This window comes from Pagrus major, chromosome 13, assembly GCF_040436345.1.
Source record: "Pagrus major chromosome 13, Pma_NU_1.0".
Taxonomy (NCBI): Eukaryota; Metazoa; Chordata; class Actinopteri; order Spariformes; family Sparidae; genus Pagrus; species Pagrus major.
This window is the reverse complement of record NC_133227.1, coordinates 6,751,631-6,773,133: the sequence shown is the minus strand read 5'-3', so window position 1 is coordinate 6,773,133 and position 21,503 is coordinate 6,751,631. Positions and strand designations below refer to the sequence as shown.

At 39.5% G+C, this 21,503-nt stretch overlaps 4 protein-coding genes across 5 annotated transcripts in view; 3 read left to right on the top strand and 1 right to left on the bottom strand.

Annotated features, from left to right (window-relative positions):
• The first annotated feature begins 2,751 nt into the window (after window positions 1-2,751).
• gng8 (guanine nucleotide binding protein (G protein), gamma 8) lies at window positions 2,752-3,450 on the top strand. Its single transcript, XM_073479491.1, has 2 exons — window positions 2,752-2,835; window positions 3,322-3,450. The coding sequence occupies exons 1-2, from the start codon at window positions 2,752-2,754 to the stop codon at window positions 3,448-3,450; spliced, it is 213 nt and encodes a 70-aa protein (XP_073335592.1).
• A 1,057-nt stretch (window positions 3,451-4,507) lies between these two features.
• Window positions 4,508-8,634, top strand: tmem45b (transmembrane protein 45B). The gene is made up of 6 exons (XM_073479660.1): window positions 4,508-4,597; window positions 5,905-6,102; window positions 6,196-6,408; window positions 6,622-6,806; window positions 7,112-7,254; window positions 8,396-8,634. Exons 2-6 carry the CDS (start codon window positions 5,913-5,915, stop codon window positions 8,505-8,507), a joined length of 843 nt encoding a protein of 280 aa, XP_073335761.1. The 5' UTR covers window positions 4,508-4,597; window positions 5,905-5,912; the 3' UTR covers window positions 8,508-8,634.
• A 78-nt stretch (window positions 8,635-8,712) lies between these two features.
• nfrkb (nuclear factor related to kappaB binding protein) lies at window positions 8,713-18,617 on the bottom strand. 2 transcript variants are annotated; one of them, XM_073479658.1, is made up of 26 exons: window positions 18,532-18,617; window positions 17,980-18,132; window positions 17,672-17,873; window positions 17,439-17,566; window positions 17,193-17,364; window positions 16,802-16,906; window positions 16,649-16,722; window positions 16,492-16,573; window positions 16,190-16,385; window positions 15,989-16,100; window positions 15,771-15,897; window positions 15,596-15,673; window positions 15,436-15,512; window positions 14,971-15,017; window positions 14,392-14,452; window positions 14,113-14,287; window positions 13,888-13,994; window positions 13,592-13,715; window positions 12,930-13,009; window positions 12,612-12,808; window positions 12,233-12,503; window positions 11,972-12,151; window positions 11,082-11,813; window positions 10,015-10,121; window positions 9,687-9,822; window positions 8,713-9,455 (listed from the first exon to the last, which is right to left on the bottom strand). In XM_073479658.1, the coding sequence occupies exons 2-26, from the start codon at window positions 18,103-18,105 to the stop codon at window positions 9,315-9,317; spliced, it is 3,837 nt and encodes a 1,278-aa protein (XP_073335759.1). In that variant the 5' UTR covers window positions 18,106-18,132; window positions 18,532-18,617; the 3' UTR covers window positions 8,713-9,314. The 2 variants fall into 2 exon arrangements, with proteins under 2 accessions (XP_073335759.1, XP_073335760.1); XM_073479659.1 differs by lacking the exon at window positions 18,532-18,617 and adding an exon at window positions 18,321-18,446.
• Window positions 18,618-19,856: 1,239 nt separating this feature from the next.
• LOC141006892 (ryanodine receptor 1-like) overlaps window positions 19,857-21,503 on the top strand; it is a 49,264-nt gene continuing 47,617 nt past the window's right edge. Inside the window, exon 1 of the mRNA XM_073479187.1 lies at window positions 19,857-19,915. Coding sequence (XP_073335288.1) covers window positions 19,868-19,915 — 48 coding nt within the window. The 5' untranslated portion in view covers window positions 19,857-19,867. The remainder of the gene's footprint in view (window positions 19,916-21,503) is intronic.

Here is a 21,503-nt window from a genome sequence, read left to right as displayed (position 1 = left end):
GTTATAAAATGCAGCCACATTGACCTCAATGAATGCGCCATACAAATTAAAATAAATGCTATAACAAAAACATTGTCAAGGATTACTGTTGAACCATTTCATGTATCTCTGTGCAGTGTGCACACACACAACTATTGTTTTTATCTGAGAGACTTGAGCAGAAGTCATGAAATTGATTTGCTTCTCCTGTTTAGTTAGCTGTGGTGGAAGTGATCCTGCAGCTTCTTTAAGTTGTGTTTACCGATTGGTCTACACATTTTTTTTTTTAAACTCTAAAGAGAAAAAAAGTTTGGCTAAAGACAGATGTCTGTAAATGTTAACTTGAAACAAAGAAGTCTTGCAAAACAAGTTCATCAGTCTTGGTGTGATATGACACTCTGCTCTCCTCTCTGGTTTCATCAGTCCCGTGATGTGCTGCTGTCTGCCACAACTTCCTAGTATTCATTCTGTTGTCTGCTCTGTGATTTTCCTGATATACCTGACCTTCCCCGCCTATCTGCTCACCTGTTCCTGCTCATTAAACAGGCCAATCTTTCACCCGCACTCTGCCAGATTGTCTAGTTTGCATCCACCCAAGCTTTCCAGCCTTTGTTTTGCCTGCCTCACCCTCAGATAGGTGATTCTCTGCCAAACCACTTTGTTAGTTTGCCTGTTCTGAGTGACTTCCTAGTTGTGACCCTTGCCTTTCTTTTGATTTAGTAAATGTGTTTTTCTGAGTCATTACATCGTCATAAATGAACAGCATGAGTCATGCTGGTTGGCTCGCAGGCTAGTAAGGACAATATTTATAAGTCCTAACTTGAACCAAAGAATTTGAACATTCTCTCCTTGAATTATGCAACACTACACTGGGCAAATGATATTTTTGGGCCCTTGGTGACAGAGGTTGTTTAAGTGAAGCAGCAGCTCTTTTTACTCATATGGTCCCACATCTTTCACAGAGAGAGACCAATTACTACTGGGAAACAAATGTTAATGAGGCACTTGACATTTAACTCCATAACACTGCCACTTTGTCCCCTGCTGTGGAGTGGAATAACTGTCAGCTCTACAGGAAAGACTGGCATCAGTGTAGAGGATCGCTACAGCCTCAGACAAATAATTATGTTGTCTAAGAAAAGTCACATTTAGACAAAAACTCAATCACTTGCCTTGCAAAGTTAGTAGTGGATATATTTCATGGTAGCAACTGATCTTGTCCTGTTGTAGAAAATGATGGGACTTTGTCAGAGAAACAGCCACAAGTTGTTTCTACCCCTAACCTACAGCTAAAATCATAAACAAATGAAAAGTACAATATGTGACAAAGAATAAGAACCAAAGATTACTTTCTTTTCTGTGTCAGACTATACCTTGCAAATAATTTAGACTCTCTTTTCCAGCACATAAAATAAAATAATTATCTTGATGACTTTTATTGTGAATTCTAGCCAAAAATTGTGTTAAATAACAAAAATTATACTTATTGAGTGTTAATCTCATTAAACAAGCTCAATACACATCAAATGAATGCACATCCAAGTATTAAAGATTAAATTTGTCTAAGAATTAATTACAAACAGGAAAATTAATTAAAGTCATGGAGAACAACACTGCCTATTCTCTTGAGAGCTTCCTCATTACAGCCAATGTATTTTCATGTTGCCGTCAGGTCTTATGTGATGTCTTTTCATGTCTTTAAATTAAATGCATGATTTCATATTTAAACATAATCCCTATTTGAGCCCTTTCAAGATATATTCATATTTTATGTTCCATCCAGGAACACAAGCTCCTGGGTTATCTCAGGTAGGTGAATGATGGAGACTCCAGAGATGAAGGTCACACCACATGTTGCCTTTAACTGCTGCACTGAGCCCATCCTGGGGGCAGAACCACAGGTTATTATTTGAAGGAGGCAACCAATTGAAGCCTTCCTCCACATCTTTGCCATTAATCTCACTTCATTTGTTACAGTAAGTTGGTGCGGAGAGCCCTGTGGAAGACAAGCGGACTTTCATTCCAGGAACCCAGTTGCTGTTGGTCTTTAGGTGAGTGATTTTGTGATTATTATGACTTGAAATCTTATAAAATATAATTTTGTACATATTCATAGAAACATCTCTACATATTTCTGCATGTCTGCCAAGTATGAATTATATTAGTATGTAGACATTTTTCATGATGATGATAGAACTGACTTATTAATTCCACACAATAACTGTTTTGTTGTTGACTAATGATGCTTTTCATTCAGTGCTCTCTAAGAGATTGATCTTTTGCATCAGTCTATGCAGCGGAGCAACATAACAGCCGCTGTGTAGAAACAAAAGATGGAGTTTTAATAATACATAAAAAATCTTTGTATCTGCAGTTTTGTACAAATGTGCTCTAAAAGCACAACAAGTTCATTTTAATGTTAGCTGTATTTACACTCTCAACTAGCGGATGCCCTCCCCTGGGGGAGCTGCCCTGCCTGCCCTCCTCCTTTGAGACCCTCCCTGTGCCACGCACAGCTGAGACCCAGGGAGCAGAATTAATGAGCAAATTGAAACAGACTCCAACCATGGCACAGATACCTTCAATGAATTGTCACATGCTGTGTTTGCTGTGTGTGTGTGTGTGTGTGTGTGTGTGTGTGTGTATGTGCACTCTAGAGTTGCAACCATGTTTGTGTGTTTTCTTCTACTTCAGTGATGCATAGCTGTTATCTCTTGTCCATCAAATTTATGTTTGCTGCAGGCTGGCTGACTTCAGCGAGAAAAGTGCAGGATGTCCAACAACATGGCCAAGATTGCAGATGCTAGAAAGACAGTCGAGCAGTTGAAACTGGAGGTCAACATAGAGAGGATGATGGTGAGTGAGCACATGACGGAACCACAGAGCCGATAATGATGGAAAAGTGGAGATTTTTTGTGACTCAAAAGAGATATAGCCTACTTTTATGTATACTCAAAGGGTAACCTCACCAATTTTACAGATTTAAGTGTGTTTACAGGTCTCGGGGAGTACTGTTGCATATGTGAGAAAAGTAGTATAAAGTGTTTTGTGGCTCCAGAGGAAGCTGCATGTAATCTGATAAATTGCCTCCAGTGATGTCACTTTATAAACAAATGATCAAAATCGATACAGCAGAACCAGAGATATCGTCTTTTTATTCCACGTATTCTTCTTCTTTTTCAAAACCTGGCGCCTACGTTACCCACAATACAACTTAGCCGCTGAGTGACATCACTGGAGGCAATTTATCAGATTACATGCAGCTTCCTCTACATAACTTAAATTCTCCTTCTCTCCCCTTTTTGATCCAAACACAAATACTAACACAACCTTTCTGTACAGGTATCCAAAGCAGCAGCTGAGCTGATGGCCTACTGTGAAAGTCATGCCAAAGAAGACCCTCTAGTGACGCCAGTACCTTCTTCTGAGAACCCGTTTCGAGAGAAAAAACTATTCTGTGTTATACTATAACCCCCACAAGTACGAGATAAATGTCTACGCATTATATATTATTATAGGGCTGTACAATTACTCAAAGAGATGGCGTGGCCAACAAATCTTGTCCTCCACATGTAAGAGAACATGATTTTTAGTACAGACTCGTCATACCATTATGATTTTAAAGGTGCACTATGTAACTTTTTTAAAGGCCTAAACAGACAAAAAATGTGAGCTTCCTATACATGGAATACAGCTTGAAATAGTTTAACATTTTAGATGTACTACATAACCAAAATAGTTACTTAAAAAAGTTACATAGTGCTCCTTTGATAGTTTTTTCAGTGAAGAAGATAGTTGTGATGTATATGATCATTCTTGTTAGCTGTGACTCATCCCAATCATAATATCTGTCAAATAAGCACAATCTGATTTAAAAAATAATAATAATTTTACCATAGTGTGCAGCCCTATATTATTATATTACTATTTTGATGTGTGAATTCAATGTGAGCTTTAATGACAAACATTTTTTAACAACATTCAGTTTTGTATTTGAAGTAGCTCTCTGGCTTTACCTGAGGAATTATCATCATTTGACCATGGCAATGACGGCAATAAAGATTCCTTGAGAACGGGTGCAAAGTTCATTTCAGAGCAGTACTGCTGCCTCTCCTTGTGCACACAGTTTGTGTCTGAGCTTAGGCATTAACTCAAATTTGAAGGAAGTAGTAAGTTCTCACTAAATATCTTTTAAGCTCTGAAGCTTCTTTTTTAATGGAATTATTGTTTTAGACTAATTTCATGTCATGGAAAGGCAAAATAAATAATAGACCTGTTGTTATATAAATACTTCAGCTACACGATGACATGTGTCAAAGAAAATCTCCTTTTTTTTAACTTAATAAATGCCTAAATAAACAACATGATCTTTAGTCTGGTATTGTTTTTCTGCTTGACTGTCACAGCTCATCCCCAGGAGGATGTCCCTTGTTCATAGAAACCAATGCAAATGATGGGTGGGGCTATACGATGATGTCAGTACAGGTTAGAACTGCACTGAAGACAACAGGTGTGCACAGTTTACACAGAACCAGCATGCTCTCAAACTGACAGCTGCCAGCACTGACAGATTTCCCAAAAGCTTCTCAATCTTTTGGAATTAGCAGCAGAGCGGAAGGTATGTACAGTCTGTTAGCTGTGTTTTCCAGCTGTGACAGGAAAGCTTCATTTTCACATTTAGTAACTGCACAGGGGCTGTTGTATAACAGCTCGCCTACATTATGCTTTTAGTGATATTTGTAGTTAAAGTTTACAATCTCCTGAAGACTCCATCTATACAGACCTGTTCCTACTGATAATTTATATGAAGACGTGTGAGGCTGAAGAGGGAAAGGAAGAGATGAGTAGACTCATCAAGTCAAACAGGGCTAGTCAAGAAAAACTTGTCTGACTGCACATGCAAATGTTGAATACACCCCTGCCTCATGTCCACAGATACTGAGGACAACAGCAGGAAGTTACATATAGGACATTTTGAAAGCAGTAATTCAACCGTTAACATAAAAAAAAGAGAAAAAGCGTGACATGATTCTATGGCTCTAATCTTTATATTTCACACAGTGGCACCAGTGCATTGAAAGCACATTGCTCACCTTTTCATGCGTTATCTGTAACATTTTAGTGAGTGCAACCAATATGGCTAAAACTGAGATGTTAGAAATGGGTTAAGTGCTTTTTTTCAGTGTAAGTTGACAAGACAACTGGCCTGTTTGATTTGAATTTCATGTTTGCAAGACAAATGAGCAACAGAATATTTATTTTTTCCATAATTGAATAAGCAAGCTGTTCTCAGAGGAAAATAAGGTCCCCAGAACACTGTTTGAATCTAGAAAGGTGGCAGGGTTCGCCAAATATAAACAAAGTAAAACAGTATGAAATTGTGTTGTCCTTTAAGGTCATCAGTCATTAAAGATCTTTCTCTTCTAATTAAAATTTCCCCAAAAAAACATAGTGCTCCTTTAATGTATCATTAAAACTACTAGTGGTTGACATGACTGATGTTTTGGTTGACATTAACTCCACCTCACTCAATGACATTTTAATTTGAGAATATTTTCAGCCTTTTTGTTAATGCTTTTCATAAATATTTGGCAAAATGATACTGTATACATGAGCTGGTTACCTAACCATGATGACATTTTACTTTGCAAAAGCCCTTACATGCAAACAATCTACCATCCTGTGACTGTGGTTATGTCATTGTCAGCAGCTATTTTTGGCCTCTCTTCCTTTAAATGACACTCGATTGCTTGTAATCATTACAGAGCTCAAAACACCATAAAATAATGCTCCGAGCTTGTACTTTGACCTTAAAGTGGAGTCACACATTTACAGCAGTAACAACATTGACCCACAATAAAAATGTTGTTTTTCGCATTAAATGAGTGTTATTGACTACTGAGTTGTATTTTCTTATGTTTTCAGGCCTAACAATGGCCAACTTCGGAGGACATGCCATTCCTGGCTCCTTTTTCCTGATCTACGGCTTTTGGTTGACAGTGAAATGCATCCTCCACCACTACTGGAGGACAAATCAGCCTAAAGGAAGGCAAATCATGCCACCTTTCTTCAAAAGAATGGAGTATACTGAGGGAGGATTTATAATCTTTGCTTCATTTGTTGGTCAGTTTTTCTCTCAATTCATCTGCACACAGTTCAACGTTCTAAAACCTGTTCATGACTCATCTCATTTGGCCTCATGTTGTCCTTTTCCAGGTATTATGGTTGAACAGTTTGTGGTGGATGGGCCACATGCCCACCTTTATGACAGTGAGAACCACTCATGGGTCAAGCTGATGAACTGGCAGCACAGCACCATGTATCTGTTCTTTGGGCTCGCTGGGATTGCTATTGTTGCCAATACTGCATCCACACTGGTACCGGCTGGTGTTGACCGCCTTGTCATCTCCTTGGCTCTTTTTGTTGAAGGTATGTTTTTTAAGTTAATATTTTGAGATATTAAGACATTATTCTGAGGTATTAAGTCATTATTCTGCAATATGAAGTCATTATTTTGACATACTGTCACTTTTCTGAAATACAGAGTCATTATATAACAATATTTTAGTTATCTTGAAATACTTGACACCTACCTCTGTCACGTGTTTGAGTCATGTTTTGTGTTCGACTCTCCCATGTCAGGGTTTCTGTTCTATTACCACGTGCAAAGTCGGCCCCATCTGGATGCTCACATCCATACCCTGCTGCTGGTGGCTGTGTTCAGTGGATCGGCCAGCACCATGTTGGAGGTGTTCATAAGAGACAACATTATTCTGGAGCTGCTCCGAGGATGCCTGTTCATCCTGCAGGGCTCGTGGTTCTTCCAGGTGATTAGCAAAAATGAGACCCATGTATACACTTAAACAACAAGGAATACTTAAAGGAGCCCATTTGCTAGAGCTTGTGTATACATTAATGTGTATAACCTTTTTTTTATATACTCTAGGCTGTCAATAGCTGTCATTATATATTTTAAAAGCTTTATCTGCACCAAATTAGTTTATTCTTACCCTCTTGTAAGAGATTTGAAATCGGTCAGCCAAAACCTGCCCGCTTTTCAAACACAATGTCTGCTTTTGTAAAGACAGAATGTTTGCAGTTCACTCCTTCATAACACTATGTGTCATTTCAGATTGGATTTGTGCTTTACCCATTAAGTGGACCGCAGTGGGACCTGGAACAACATGGCAACGTCATGTTTGTCACAATGTGCTTTTGCTGGCATTTAGCAGTGGCACTGCTTTTGGTTGGCACCACTTTCTCTGTGGTTTGGTTGTAAGTTCCCTTTTCTTTACCTACACACTTTAGAACTAAAATGATTTAAAGGAGACATATTATGTCAATTTAAGACCTTTTACATGCACAAGAAACTATATAACACAATGAATGAGTGGAAACAACTGCAAAAGCGTAATAGGTCCCCTTTAATGTGCCACGGGTATAGGTTTTATGCAGAACAAGGTAAATAACTGATAAACATTTGGATTAAAATACATTATAGTCGTATGGTTTAAGTAACTCACTTCTTCATTTCCAGGATACATATGATCTCACAATTTCACTTCAGTTTTCCACCATAACATGATGAGGTGGATTCATTCTAGGGGGAAATTTTAAGGGCAAGTAAACAATAGCAGTTAAACTACTATAACATGAGCTTGTCTGTCTCCTGGCAATGCAGAGACAATCAGCCAAAACAAAGGATGAAATGGGCTTGTTGCCTTTGTATTACGTATCTTAGTAATTTAGGGTGCTACCTGTCAGGAGCTAAATTTTGGGTTCACAGAGCTCTTGGACTGTTGCTAGAAGACATTTTGAGTGCTCTCTATATGTGCTAGATTAGCCTCCTTCCTGGTACAAGGAAACCCATTTGATTGTATTAATGTTAACATAATCTAGAGAGCATGACACACATACATGAACAAATATACAATAAATCAGTTGATAACAGTGTGTTTGTTCTGCCTTCCTGTACTGTAAATTAGTGGACCTGCTTTTCAAGATACCCTGTGAAGTTTTTATAGTCAACATGGTTTTGTTTACAATAAACATATCTCACCAAGATGCACGATATGCTCAAGACCTACTAAACATGTTGAATGAGTATTTAAATGTTTTGAAACCTGTATTGTTTCCATCAGGTTGTTTTCCTCTGTTTTTATTGATGCATTACTGGTTGGCAGAAAATGTGTATCACATTACCCTCATACTACTGATGCACACATACTGTATGCACCAATAGTGGTCAAAACTGAGAACTTGGTTTAGGTCTTCTAAGTACATTTTGGAAATTTGTCTTTCCTCACAAGATACTGTTTGTGAAAACACTTACGAAACCAATATATCGACATCGTTAACTTTGATGTGCAATCTTAATGTTGCTCACGTGTTTCCTTTTTTTTTCTTGTGCCAACAGCACCATGAAGCGATTCTCAGGAAAGGGACGGGACATAGAGATCGGAATGCGAAATACATCCTCCAAATCAAGCTCCCAGAAAGCTTTGCTTGAAGAGTCGGATGAAGAGTGAATGCATGGTTATAGTTGTTTTGAAATTGTTCTTATTTTTCACTATGCTGATGTGTCTAAAAACAAATCTGCTGTTTTATGTACTTCTGATGTTTTTGTAAAAAAATAAAATAAAAAAAAACAACCCACATCTGTTGAAATATGATCTGATATTATGGTCTGTTAAAGTATTTTATGTATGGAATGCTATAAAATAAAACACCGGATAAGAGAACAAATAATGTATTAAAACACAAATCAACAAGTCACAACATTCAAATAAATCAGACAGACATCAGTCTAATTCACTTTACATTTGTTGATATTAAATCACACATTTAAGGAAGTGACAATTTCAGAATTTGAATTATTGGTTCCAACAAGTTTTGATTTCTGGTTATATTTAGGTGGAATATCAACTGATCAGCTGGGCTTTTTCAAGTTTGTCAACAGCTGAAAGAAAAAGTAAATCAGGATTTCTATGCAACCTGATTGTAGTTGTCTACAGCCAGGTGAGCTGTTTTATACTATATTTTTAACTTTAAACTTTGAAATGTAGTGACAGTTTTTAACATACTGGTGATGCTGCCAACCCTGCAGAGATCAACATCCTCCCATAGAGTTTACAGAGAAGAATTATGATTCTCGCTTTTGTGGGTATCATCCACAAAAGATACAAAGCCAAACTGCACGCTGCAATAACAATAACTTCATTTGTAAGAGTAGAAACAAGACGAATGAGCCTGAAAAAGCTTGAGAACAGAAGTACTTCAACGACCAAATACAGGCACGTATATCGTGCAGTGGACCTATAATTCATGGCAAGAGATCACTGTTGAGGTGCGGGCGGGGGATCGGGTGCACATTTGGGCGAAGGTGCTGTTGTGACTACAACTGTGGAAACAGACTTTGGGGAGCCTGTTGCCATGTGCTGCTGGAGCTGCTGGGCCTGAACGGTCTGGATGCGAACCTAAAGAAATTGAAACCATCGAATAACATTAGGGTTTTTTATGAAGGTTTTGGTGGCAAATTACATTGACTGTAAAACACAAACAGCAAAAAAACATTTAGTGGTTATTATAACATAGCTGTGTCTTGTATAATAACAACATGAAACATTGAACATTGAACAGGTGTTATAAATCCCCTTTTCTTGACAAAACTCTCTTTTGCAACTTAAAAAAGTGAAATATAAGCCCACCTGTGTGGCCTGTCCTTGCTGCTGAAGCTGCTGGAACTGCTGTGCTGTGACAAAGCTGACTGGTTTGTTCCCTGCGATCAGCTTCGTGCCAGCAGGCATGGTGGTCAGGATGATGTTCCTGCCCAGACTGCTGAGACTGCTCAGACAAGAGAGGAAAAGCACATAAACATGTCAGTCTATCAACCGTCTAAAGAAATACAGATAAATAAAAATAAATATATTTAAGAGGCTCCTAAATGAATAACTTTACCACTTCAGTTTAATAAATAGTTGCAATTCTCAGTAAGAATGATAAAAAAGAAATAACATAACGCACGATGACACTTACTTTGTGTTTAGACTTCCTTTCACAATAGGCGTGGTCACAACGCTCTTGCTCTTCAGTGGTTGGTTGAGGACAGAGAGGGGCACAGTTATCCGTGCAGGTAACTTCCCCTATAATGTTGTCAGAGTAAGTACAGAAACATGTTTTAGGAGAGCTTCTTAAATAAACAACGCAGAGGGAATCACAATACACATGTCACAGCAGTCATTTAGGTATAAATAACTACAAATGTATAATTCACAGTTTAATTGATTTACTAGGTGGCAGCAGGCTTGGTGTTTGGAGAAACTGAGATAAAAGCTGATGAGTTCCTCTCAAATGAACTCTGATTCTCTCTGGGGGAAACTGTGCAAATCAATAAATCAACTATTCAGAGAGGCTTTTGGGAGGAAGCATCTAGTAGATTTGTTCTCCGACAAGGAGATCTGATATCTCGTGGCCTCGGTGAGTAAACATTTGGGTGAATCTGCAGAACAATATATTGCTTAGAACACTACCCTTTTTTAACATCTCTTGAAAAACTGTTTGTTTGTACAAGGCTATTGAGATTTTCTGTAATGTAAGAGATGTGTTTGTGGTGTTAGAAAATATTTTCCTTCTATTAAATTGCTGGCTTTTGTCAGCGGGGAACTGAAGGAGCACATTAAATAGTGTTGCAGTGATTAGCAGATTAATGAATTAGTTGAAAGAAAATTAATTGTCGTCAAAATAAAAAAGCAGATTAATTGATAATGAAAATAATCGTTAGTTGCAGCTGTAACCTGAAACATAATTTCCTTACAGGAAGCGACAAAGTGACACAAGACAAAGAACAACCCAACAGCCCCCCCTTGAGGCAATGCTGCTTCTTAAATGTACAGCCTGAAAATAGTTTGACTCAACTGACTAAACATGAAATTGAAACATCCTTTTAAGTGGAGCTAAAAATATCAAAATCAAAATATTAACATTCTCTAACATGTACTATGCCTGTACTACCTGCCTCATCTGATGGGAATGATGGCCAAAACTACACATAAAAAACTCGCAATTTCCTGAAAATATATTCAGAAACTGAACAATCCTCTTACCGTTGTGGTAGTAACCACAGAAGCAGGGACCTGCCGCACTGTGGCTGTAGCTGTTCCTAGCGTCAGAGGTGAGCCCGAGGCTCCAGGAGCAACTGTGATCCCTTTCGCACCAGCCACAACACTGGCGGCCATGGTCACGACATTAGCACATGTAGATGCTGTGAGTGGTTTACCACCAGTGGTGGTCGTCATTGTGATGGTCTGACCCTGTTTCTGTGGTATAACACCGAGGCCTGGCATTATTCGAATGGTGGCACCACTCTTGTCCGGGGAGGACACGGTGGTGAAGGTCCTAGATTTCTGGTCAGCCACACTGACGGCCAATGTCGGCATAAGGCGTATGGCTGTGTCACCTGCAGCCTTCAGCAAGGTGGAGGCAACAGTCCCTGCTTTAGTGGTCTGTACCTCCCCTGTACAGGATGTAGCAACAGAGGCAGAAGAAGCTGAAGGGTGTGGTGACGTCACATGGAGAGTGGCGGATATGCTCTTGCTGCCTGTGGTGGCAGTGGTCAGGAAGTCAGGAGTGAGTTTGACAGTCGCAACTGGGGATTTGGCGAGAGTTGCCATCATGTCTGGGGTGATCCGCAGCACTGTCTGGCCTTTAGCATCGGTGGTGATGGAGGATGGTGGAAGACGGAGGACATCTTTACCCTGGATGCGCAGGTTTGTGGCGGTTATTGGAATTCCTGCTCCTCCTGGAGTCTTCATTCCCAACTGGCCAGTGATGGACACCTTTAAAGGAAATAAATGTTAACATACCAACAGATAAATCTTGTGATCATTAACATGGTAAATTACACGTATTACTCATTTAAGAATATGGATTTTTCAAAGGGATCCAAGAAGTTGCCAAACTGAACAAATATCCCAGTAGAAACAAGCTGGTTCACCTGTTTGATATTTGGGCTTGCGACCCCTTGCAACACAGCAGGGGAGGCAGGGTTATTAGCCGGGCTACCGGGTGATCCAGTTTGAGGTTTGGCCACAGCTACGGCCGACACAGACAGAGTGGTCGGCACCTGGACTGGACTACTAGCAGACTGACTCCTCAGAGGTACAGAAACCACTGCCTATTGATATACACAACAAAATCCAGTTATTTATACATTCACAATATGCACAACAATAAAAACAGTGCTTAATCTTGCTACCTGTGAAATGCCCTTGGCTGCCACCGACACCGGCATCCTGATCTGGTGAGGGGTCTGATGTACCATTGTGGCCTGCTGACTTCCTGCCGAAGAAACAAGACCAGACTGAGTGGAAACCACCCGCACCTGAGGGAGGGAGCCTGCCGCCAGGTGACTCACTATCCTGGCCGCGTGTTGGGATGTGACTGGCTGCGAAACAGTTGGAGCAGCCTGACTGCTGGGTAAGATGGCTCCCAGCTGGGGCAACGAAGGAGGGGACACAAGAAGAACACTGGAAGAGCAAAAAGGAGCAGAAGCAATACATAAGAGACAGATGAAACATGGGTGTATGTACTGAACAGTATTAATATGAAGAAAAAAAGTCTTGTGTCACACTGACCCTGGGCTGGATTTGATTGTATCTGGGACTCCTGTCTTTGTTGGAGTGGTGGCTGTGCAGGGTAAAGGTGACTTAGGGGTTCCTGGTGTGGTTATGGTGGGTGTAGTAGGGGTTGGCGACATGGGATTGGAGCCAATATCTTGTCCTCCCTCCAGACACCCAGGAGTTTTACTGCCTCCATCCTTACTTCCAGACTTCTAAAACATAAACAGGGCTTGAGATTCATAATCAACAGCAGCAGCACAACTTCAACAGTGCCTTGCATACAGTATAAAAGCTAAATAGAGATTGTGATAAAAACGGAGGCAGTGGACCCACCGGCTTAGATGCAGGTTTGGGTTTCTGCTGTAGGGCTTTTCTTGCTTTTGCAGCAGCAGCTTGAGCCTGGTGGATCCTCTCTGGATGGGAGAAGGGGTTGTATGAAATGAAATAAATCTTCTATTTAGACATTTGTAGATATTAAAACTACATAATTGGTTCCTTACTGGCAGTCTCTACCCAAAAACTACAGGATTCAGGGTTTGTACAGGTTTTAAAGAGTAGAATTCAAGCACTTTCAACGCACCTAAACCAAAAATTTCTAATTTTTTAAAGCCAGAATTCATTTATAGCCACATGAATCAATATATATTGTTTATTTTTCCAGTGACTCATTAACTTTTGATTGTACGTTTTGATCATGATCATTTCATTCTTGCAATTTTCAATGCCAGGGGACAACAAACAAATATAACAACGTGATGGTTCATTTCAAATATTAAAAGATTTTTGGTTTACATACAGTAAGAGATTGTGTATGAAACACAAGATTGAAAATCAAGCATTTTTCAGGGAAAATATTCAAGTTCAGGCATGTTCCTAACCTTGAAAACATAACAGATTTAAGAAAAGAACTGAACAAACTTTCAAGACTTTGTACAAAGCCTGAGGATTAGAGATCTTTACACTTCTGCTCAAACATCAAGCACACGATTGCTTACCAAACTCCTCTTGACTGCGACTGCGGTGCAGGTAAATCCAGAGTTTGCGACCGATGTCATACTTCACACAGGGGTCTTTCTCATAGTGAAGTCTATCCAGAGCCCCACTGACAACTGTGTTCACCTAAATGGAAAAGTAAGCTCTTTACATAAAGGAAATGTCACCATAAGAAAACAACTGAGAAGGCAGCATTAGCCTTTGGAAAGTGGTTCTTGCACAGGCCAGTGTAAGGTCCACACAAAATGAATTACTCTGACAGAGTAAGTAAAAGAGGTACATGTAAAATATATCACACCTGTGCACTAGTGACATCTGGAGCAAGAAACTGTGAGTCTTTCAACAGCTCACAGATCTCTGCCCTTGTTCCCTCTCCATTGGGTAACCTGGCTGCTGCATCCCGCACTACAGAAGAGAGATGGGAGACGTCAGAGTCGTGTGACTGGTTTCCATTGCACACACTTAAAGCACCAGTTCCTCTACATCTTGACAATGGAGTTTAGAGTAAAACAGAAGGTCTGACCCAAAGAGAGAATAGTGACGTATGGTGGTCGGTCTGAGCGGAGTAGAGTGTGCTCCCGGGCTTTGTTGAGAGACATCTCCTTATCGAACACCCCTTTAACTGGCCCCACCACAGACTCAAAGCCGTGCATCCTGAAGGTGAAGGCTTTATGTGGCTGGTTGTATCGCTGCTGCTCCTGATAAACAAATACAAAAATTACATCAGCTTTGAGAGCTCATGTCCAGGCAAAAAATGCAAAACGTTATAAATAAGAAAAATAATTCCAGTAGCACAACAAACCTGGATTTGAAACACTTGTCTCTCATCTCCAGTGCTGGGCCGCACCACGTAATCAGTTGAACTGCTTGGTTAGAGAGATAACACTGTTACCAACCGTGATACTGCAACTCAAACTACTTCAGTGTGTTAATGTAAGGCTACAAATAACTGTCATCTTCAATCACAATGAAGCACATTCTTTTTTGGTGATGCAGTTGCTATTTAAAAGGGAGAGTTCAACCCAAAATCAAAAATACATATTTTCCTCCCACCAGTAGTTTTATTCATCCATTTAGATTATTTTAGAGATAGTTTTGGAGATATCAGCCATAGAGATGTTGGCTTTCTCTCAAATATATTGGAACTAGATGGCACTTTGTTTGGGGTGCTCAAAGTGCCAAATTAAACCTCCAAACATTTGAAAAACTCAATAGTAAGACCCATTTTCTTCCTACCAAACTACACTACAGGTAAAAGGAAAATTTATTTTTGATTTTGGGGTGCATCATCCCTTTAAAATACACTAAATTAAATTGGTAAATAACAAATTTATACTCCACCAGCAACCCAAAAAATGCTTCATGAATCACTGAATCTTACACTCTTGGTATGGGAGAGGTGATCTCCAACATGTCTTCATTTTCTGTCTGTGGAAGACAAAGAAGCCTGTGTAAATTTTGTCACAAATAAAACACTGGCAATCAAAAATAGCATTGTACAGTATGAACTAGGGCTGACTGATATGCCAAAAAAAGCAATAAAATAATCATATTACATTTATTTAGACAGATATTGCGGTTACGTAATGAGTCACGGAATTAGTGGGAGTGGTCATTTTTGATTTAATTTTCACTGAGAAAGATGATGTGACCTTTTCTGCAGTCTGTACCAAATTTCCTGGAGGATGTGACTCATAGGCTGAGGCATCTTTGTAACACCACAGTTTGGAGTTAACTTTTTATCAAAGAATTGCAGCTTGCCATAGGGCAATTTTGACAAGCTTTCAATTAATTGTTCAGCCCTAGTATGAACTGTATAATTATTGCTGAAACTGCAATATATTACCTTGACAACTAAATCTTTGGAGTCCAGCCACAGCTGACAGAGTGCGCTGACATCCTTCTCTGTATCCTGAGTGGGGCCTATAAGAAATGATCGAGAATACAATTAATCTGAATACTAAAAACTGTATCAACCTGGAATTTCAATAGTTGATCCTTCGTACCGATCCACCTCCATTGCTGAGTTTCATCGGAAAATTCCACAAATGGAGAAAAGCCGCTGGGGAGCGCCATCATGCCATCTGATTAACAGATATAGAATGTGGGGAAAAATACATGAATGAAATGAGGTGGAAAACTAAGTCTGACATTTCAGTATTTGCGACTACTTCTACTTACCTTTAGTCTCTCCTGCAAGAAACTGCAGGGCTTGAAGAACCAAGTCAGACCAACATGGGACAGCTGAAAACCACACGTTGAGGGAGCTGGCTGGAGACGACTGCCACAGTTGAACTTTATCCTCCAACTGAGGGATCAAAATGTAGGCGTCATAATGTTTTTTCGGAACCATGATGAATTTTACAATATGTATGTGAGACTCTGAAATGAGTGCATACCATTGAAGTACTGGAAAGGTGTTCTGTCCTTAAGATGTTCTCCAACAAGCTGAAGAAACTTACAGCTATTTCCTCTACCATAACCGGGCTGCTCTGACACTCCTCCACAATCCTGCAATAAAGATGGTTCTTTCCATTACACACACAAGCAAACACACAATTATGTAAATATTCTTGACACCAGCGTGGTGCTATACTCACTCCTCCTTGATGTTAGGCAGTGGAGTAGACGGTGTGTCCGGCAATGAGTTGATGATGTTCGCTGGTGGAGCGGATGGGGTGTCTGAAGGTGCAAGAGTTTCACAGGGATCCTCAGATTCCACTTTTATTGTCCTCATTTTCTTCTTCTTTCTCTCATCTTTTATCTTCTTCTTAGGCAGAGACAGATCAAAGAGTGCTAGAAGAAAAAAAAAGGAAAAAAACATATCGACTGTGTGCCATGAAATCAACGAAACAAGACTTTGGTTTAGGACTTATGCTTATCTATCAATCTCTTTACTCACGCATAGTCCCCTTCCGACCAATATTTGTTCTTGAGAGTATGTCTCCAAGGTGGATATCAGAGGTCATCAAGTCTGGATGGTCCTGAGTAAATCAATCATTGGTGAAACACTGTACACATATAAACTAAACCATATCTGTGTTTATTTTCTTTCTTACTGGCTGTCGTTTCCTCTTCTCTCTGTGGTTTTGCAGCATGGCTTTCAAGTCCCGCTCCCCTAGTTCTAATTTTTCTGTGAAGAAAAAATAAATCTCTTTACACATTACATCTTTACATCTTTACACCTTCTCGATATTGCCAAAATCACTGACCGGTAGTCTTCATGTCTTGGGTGGAGAGGCTGGGAAGAACTCTGAGTGAGATGGTTGGTGTCGGAGAAGAAGGGGATTGTGGTGCCGGAGTCCATAATGATATGTCTACAAGCATATGCAATAATAATAATAATAATAATATTAATAATAATAATAATAATAATAATAATACTGATAATAAGACATGCTGCTGCATAAAAGCACTGATAGTCAGTTTAATACATCTGAATTTCATACTGATAATCTTGTAATGTTTCTTATTCATGTTTAAATCTCTCTTTATTTGACATCTTTTCACATTTGAATTTTTTTCACCCTTTTTTTCATTGTCACATTATGTACTAACGACTAAATCAGCTTGTGTTGTCTTATTAGGGTCGAGAAGACTGACCTTCATCATCAGATGAAGCATTGCTGTCCCCACACTCAGTTTTGACCTCCTTTAATATGCGGCTCAATCTTCTTCTCACCCTTGGCTCCCGCATTTCAGCATGAGTCTTAGATGGTAACTTTCTTTTTGGTGGAAAGTCCAGGCCATTGTGAACTGCGAACTCCAGCAGCTCCTACAACAGGAAGACACATTTAAACTACTTGAAAGTGGTCATGGGTCTTGTACTTAAAACTTTTATGAATATACCTTTCTGGAGACGAGGATCTGCTTCAACAATCTGTGGTAATACTGCTGAAGGGAGTACAACTGTCGCTTCCTCTGGGACTCGGCGCACAATTGTCTGTATTTGACCACCTCAGGATTGAAGTAACCATCTGGGTTGAGATAATGAGAGTAGGGATCACAAAGTGCCTAAAAAATTCACTCAGTGTGACTGAATTGTGTGTTGGTGGGTAAATAAGGGGATAACCAAGAAGCACCTCTGAATAGTTTTTGTGCAAGATGAAGGGGATTTCCAAAGTTAAAATCTCTGTTGTTGAATAGGTCACTGATGGTGCTGTCCTGCTCCGCAACATTGTTGTCAGGAAACTGTGGCAGAAACTGACGAAGGTGCTGCCTCTGCGAATCTGACAGAACTTCACTCCAGGTGCTTTCACTCATCACAGAGAAGAAAATCTCAGGCTGTTGCAAACAAAATAAAAAAATAATGTATTGTGTCTTACATTTGTAAACAACTGAACAAAGCATGAAAGACCAGCATTCCATCAGTGGGCCTCAGGAAACTCACGTCCTCTAGTAGGTCCTCTGGGAGATTCACTCTACAGTTCCCTAGCATGCATTCCTCTGTGATTTGTCCATCGTTTTCTTCTTTTGGATCAAGAGGATCTGTAAGCATATGGGTGAGGGCATCCATTCTCCTCCTCTGTGCCGACCTTTAAGTCTTCCACACAGAGAAACACATTTGAATACAAAGTCACAATCGTTTTAATCAGCGTACTGACGCTAACTGCAAACAGCGTTTGCTTCCAGTCATTCAACTTGCAAATGTTTATAAGATTTAAAGTTTTGAATGAGACTGGTACTTCAGTGCTACAAACAACAACGACAACAACATTGCCAAGCACTCACCAATGTCAAAACATTAGCCTCTTACTGTAACGTAGTGCTACTTAGCGAGCTAAGCTAGCAGCTAATAAGTTAGCAAAAGAGCCTGTTATAACGTATGGGTTGTTGTTTCTACCTTCAACACAAGGATACTTGTTCAACAAGAAATACTGGCAGGCATGCATATTAAGGCTTAGTGGATACTACTCGTTAAAACAGCAAATATAGCTCTTACCTGACACTGCTTTGTGTTTTGATGATGAAGAGGGAACTATTTCACCGACGCACCGTTTTCTTCTTCTACTGGAGTTGGATGCGGGCGCATCGCCCCCCCCGCGCGCGTTGCTGCCCTCCATAGACAAGTGATGCTTATGTGAACATGGTCATTTAGGTAAATACAACTTTAAAATTATACACAAACCTACTCATAACTTCGTTTATTTTAACACTGTGCTTGATACGTATTGTACTTAGTATTATTATTCAGTAATTTAGGTCGGAGAAGCCTTTATTGAACACATTCAATTTCACATTGTAGTTAAATGGGCTAAAGGTCGCCTGGCTAGCTAAAGATGTAGCTAACTGTGAAGCTACAGCTAACGTTGGTTATTGTTAGTAGATTGAATTTACTTTTATGTTATGTTTCCTTTTTTGTTGTTGTTGTTTTGGATATGCCTACATTCCTCTAAGCTTTTTTCATGTTTGTCTTGGCAGAGAGTGCAGGGAAGTTGCTGGCGCAGAAGCAGCAGATCCTACAGGGGCTAATTTACATTAACTTAAGGCTCAAGTTCGCCTCAGGTAGATTTAGATTTTCAGGCTTAATATGACTTTTTTTATTTCGCTAGCGAATGTACACCCATGCATTTTGCATAGCCTTAATATTTGACCTATATATTTTTCGCATTTAATGCTGAAAAATCAAGTATTTAATATTAAATTAACTTAAGTATCAAAAGCAATTTTTCTGGCAAAAAATGTACTGAAGTATCAAAAGCACAAGCAAAAGCAAATCATATTTATATATTTGTACCGGTATGTATATACAGTAAACAATGGGTGACTGATTAGGCCACCTGCCTGGACAATTATCAGATCCCATAATCAGCATTTTTCTGATAATCAGAATGAGTTATCAAAGAAATGTAGTGAGTAAAAACTGTAATATCTTTCTCCAAACTGTAGTGGAGTGGCAGTATAAAGTAATAGAAAATGGTATTATGAGAGTTCTCCCTTTAATGTCTTACTTTAATGTAAAAGTAATCTGATCATTTTAAATGTAACACCATAGTGCAAAACAAGATACTAGAGCCTTGGAACATCTGAATTGCTTGTTCAGCATTGTCAGCTGACTCCACCTCTTTATGATGTTGTAATGAGCAGGAATGAACAGTCAATCCCTCTGCCTCACAGCACAGTCAGAGAGAGGCACAGGACACACAGTGCCCTTCAGAAGCCTTCACCAACTTTGTCTTGCCTAATGTAGTGGGCATCTAGGCACCAGGAGGAGTTACAGAACTGTGACAAACCTTTTCCCATTTCTCTCAAGGCTTTGCTTTTAATGTCTTGGGAAGATGGCAGAAGGTGCAGATGGAGAGGAAGAGATTCAGTTCCTGCGCACAGTAAGTGATGCTGTCTGCCTCTTCTCATGTAGTTTCCAACTATACCTGAGCTTATTCAGTCAACAGTGAAAAAGAATTAGCTTTTTGTACAGTGAATTGTCGCCTTGTAATATATACAAACATTTGGTGTGTTGGGTTACTTTCTTTACATAGACTGAGCACAGATTGACAAGGACAGGTGGCTGGTTTTGTCGCCATTGTTATCTATTTATATCCCATGGGTACTGGATGTGTTACTGTTTTGTCACAGAGAAGAAAACTTCATTAATAGTGAATGGTATTGTTAACTATTGGACTCAATTGTACCAAGCTTACAGGTTTAATGGGAATATTGCAAAAGCAGAATAATGCTGATATGGTTGGTAAACTTAAGCAAAAATTCTTAGTCCTCCTGCTCCCTCTTGATGCGCCTGTTTGTTGCTTGATTATATTACAGATTAAGTCCTTTATCTCATGAGGAATCATCACCCATCTCCACCTCCCTTTTTTTGTTTTTTATTTTAGAAATAAATTACATCTGACAGGTTGCAGTGTCCCAAACTTTTGTTTGATTTGTGATTATTAAAGGACTTACTCGCTCAAATACACCAAATGAAATATGGGTGTGTGAGATGAATCCACAGGGTGTCATTTTGTTCTCAGGTCTTCTTCTACCACAGTGCCAATTTGTGATTTAGGCTACATGTACTTTCAATATCAATATCTTGCTATCAGGGATTTCAGTTCAAGTTCTTTTTTATTTTCACTAAATTGATTTTTGTTATGTTATAATGTTATAGTGATGTATTTAGTTCAAACGGTTTATTTTTGATGTTTACTCACAGCTAAGCTATCGGATTTCCCCATATCTGTGCCAAGCCTGCAGAAGGGCATTGTGGCCTTGCAAGCAGTCTACTGTGTGTAACACTTTCTATTTGGATAGACAGCGCTGATACTCAGCTATTGTAGATGTTCCACGTAGTGTCACTTGAGTTTCTCTAGACGATGGTAACCTTAGTCCTGATGTTAGCATAAGCCAGATGCTGATTATCTATAGACTGCATTCTAAGTATCACTTGAAGCTCAGTTCCTTGTAGCCACTTGATTGTAAGTTGTACATCCTGAAGTGTGACGGCAGTCCTTTTGCTTAAAGAAACATTCACTACAATTGTTTCTCGCAGCTACATACTTATAAAACATTTTTGGTTGTCATCGTGTAATGGTTTGTAACAGCGCTAAAGTGAAATATGTTAACAATGTGTCATAAAGTTATTGTCAGTCTGTTGCTGTTCACCCTGAACTCAGCCGAGTTCTATATTTACTGTGTGAGGATTAACAGGTTCAAAGCTTGCCCCATTTCAGCACCTGCTTACTTCAGTCCATGTGGTCACTCTACTACTGAAGTATTACTAACAGTGTTGATTATCAGATGCTGGTTTCAAAACATTTTGTCAGAGTTCTTTATAATAGTTCTTACAGGGCCAATCCTACAAAAACTGGTGGAAGTTGGATAAACACCCAGCTGTTAGTCTCATGTCGTCATGATTGGATCTGTCTTTCAGTGAGGCTGTCTGTCAGTCAGTTGGTGTGTCTGCCTGTAGACACATTC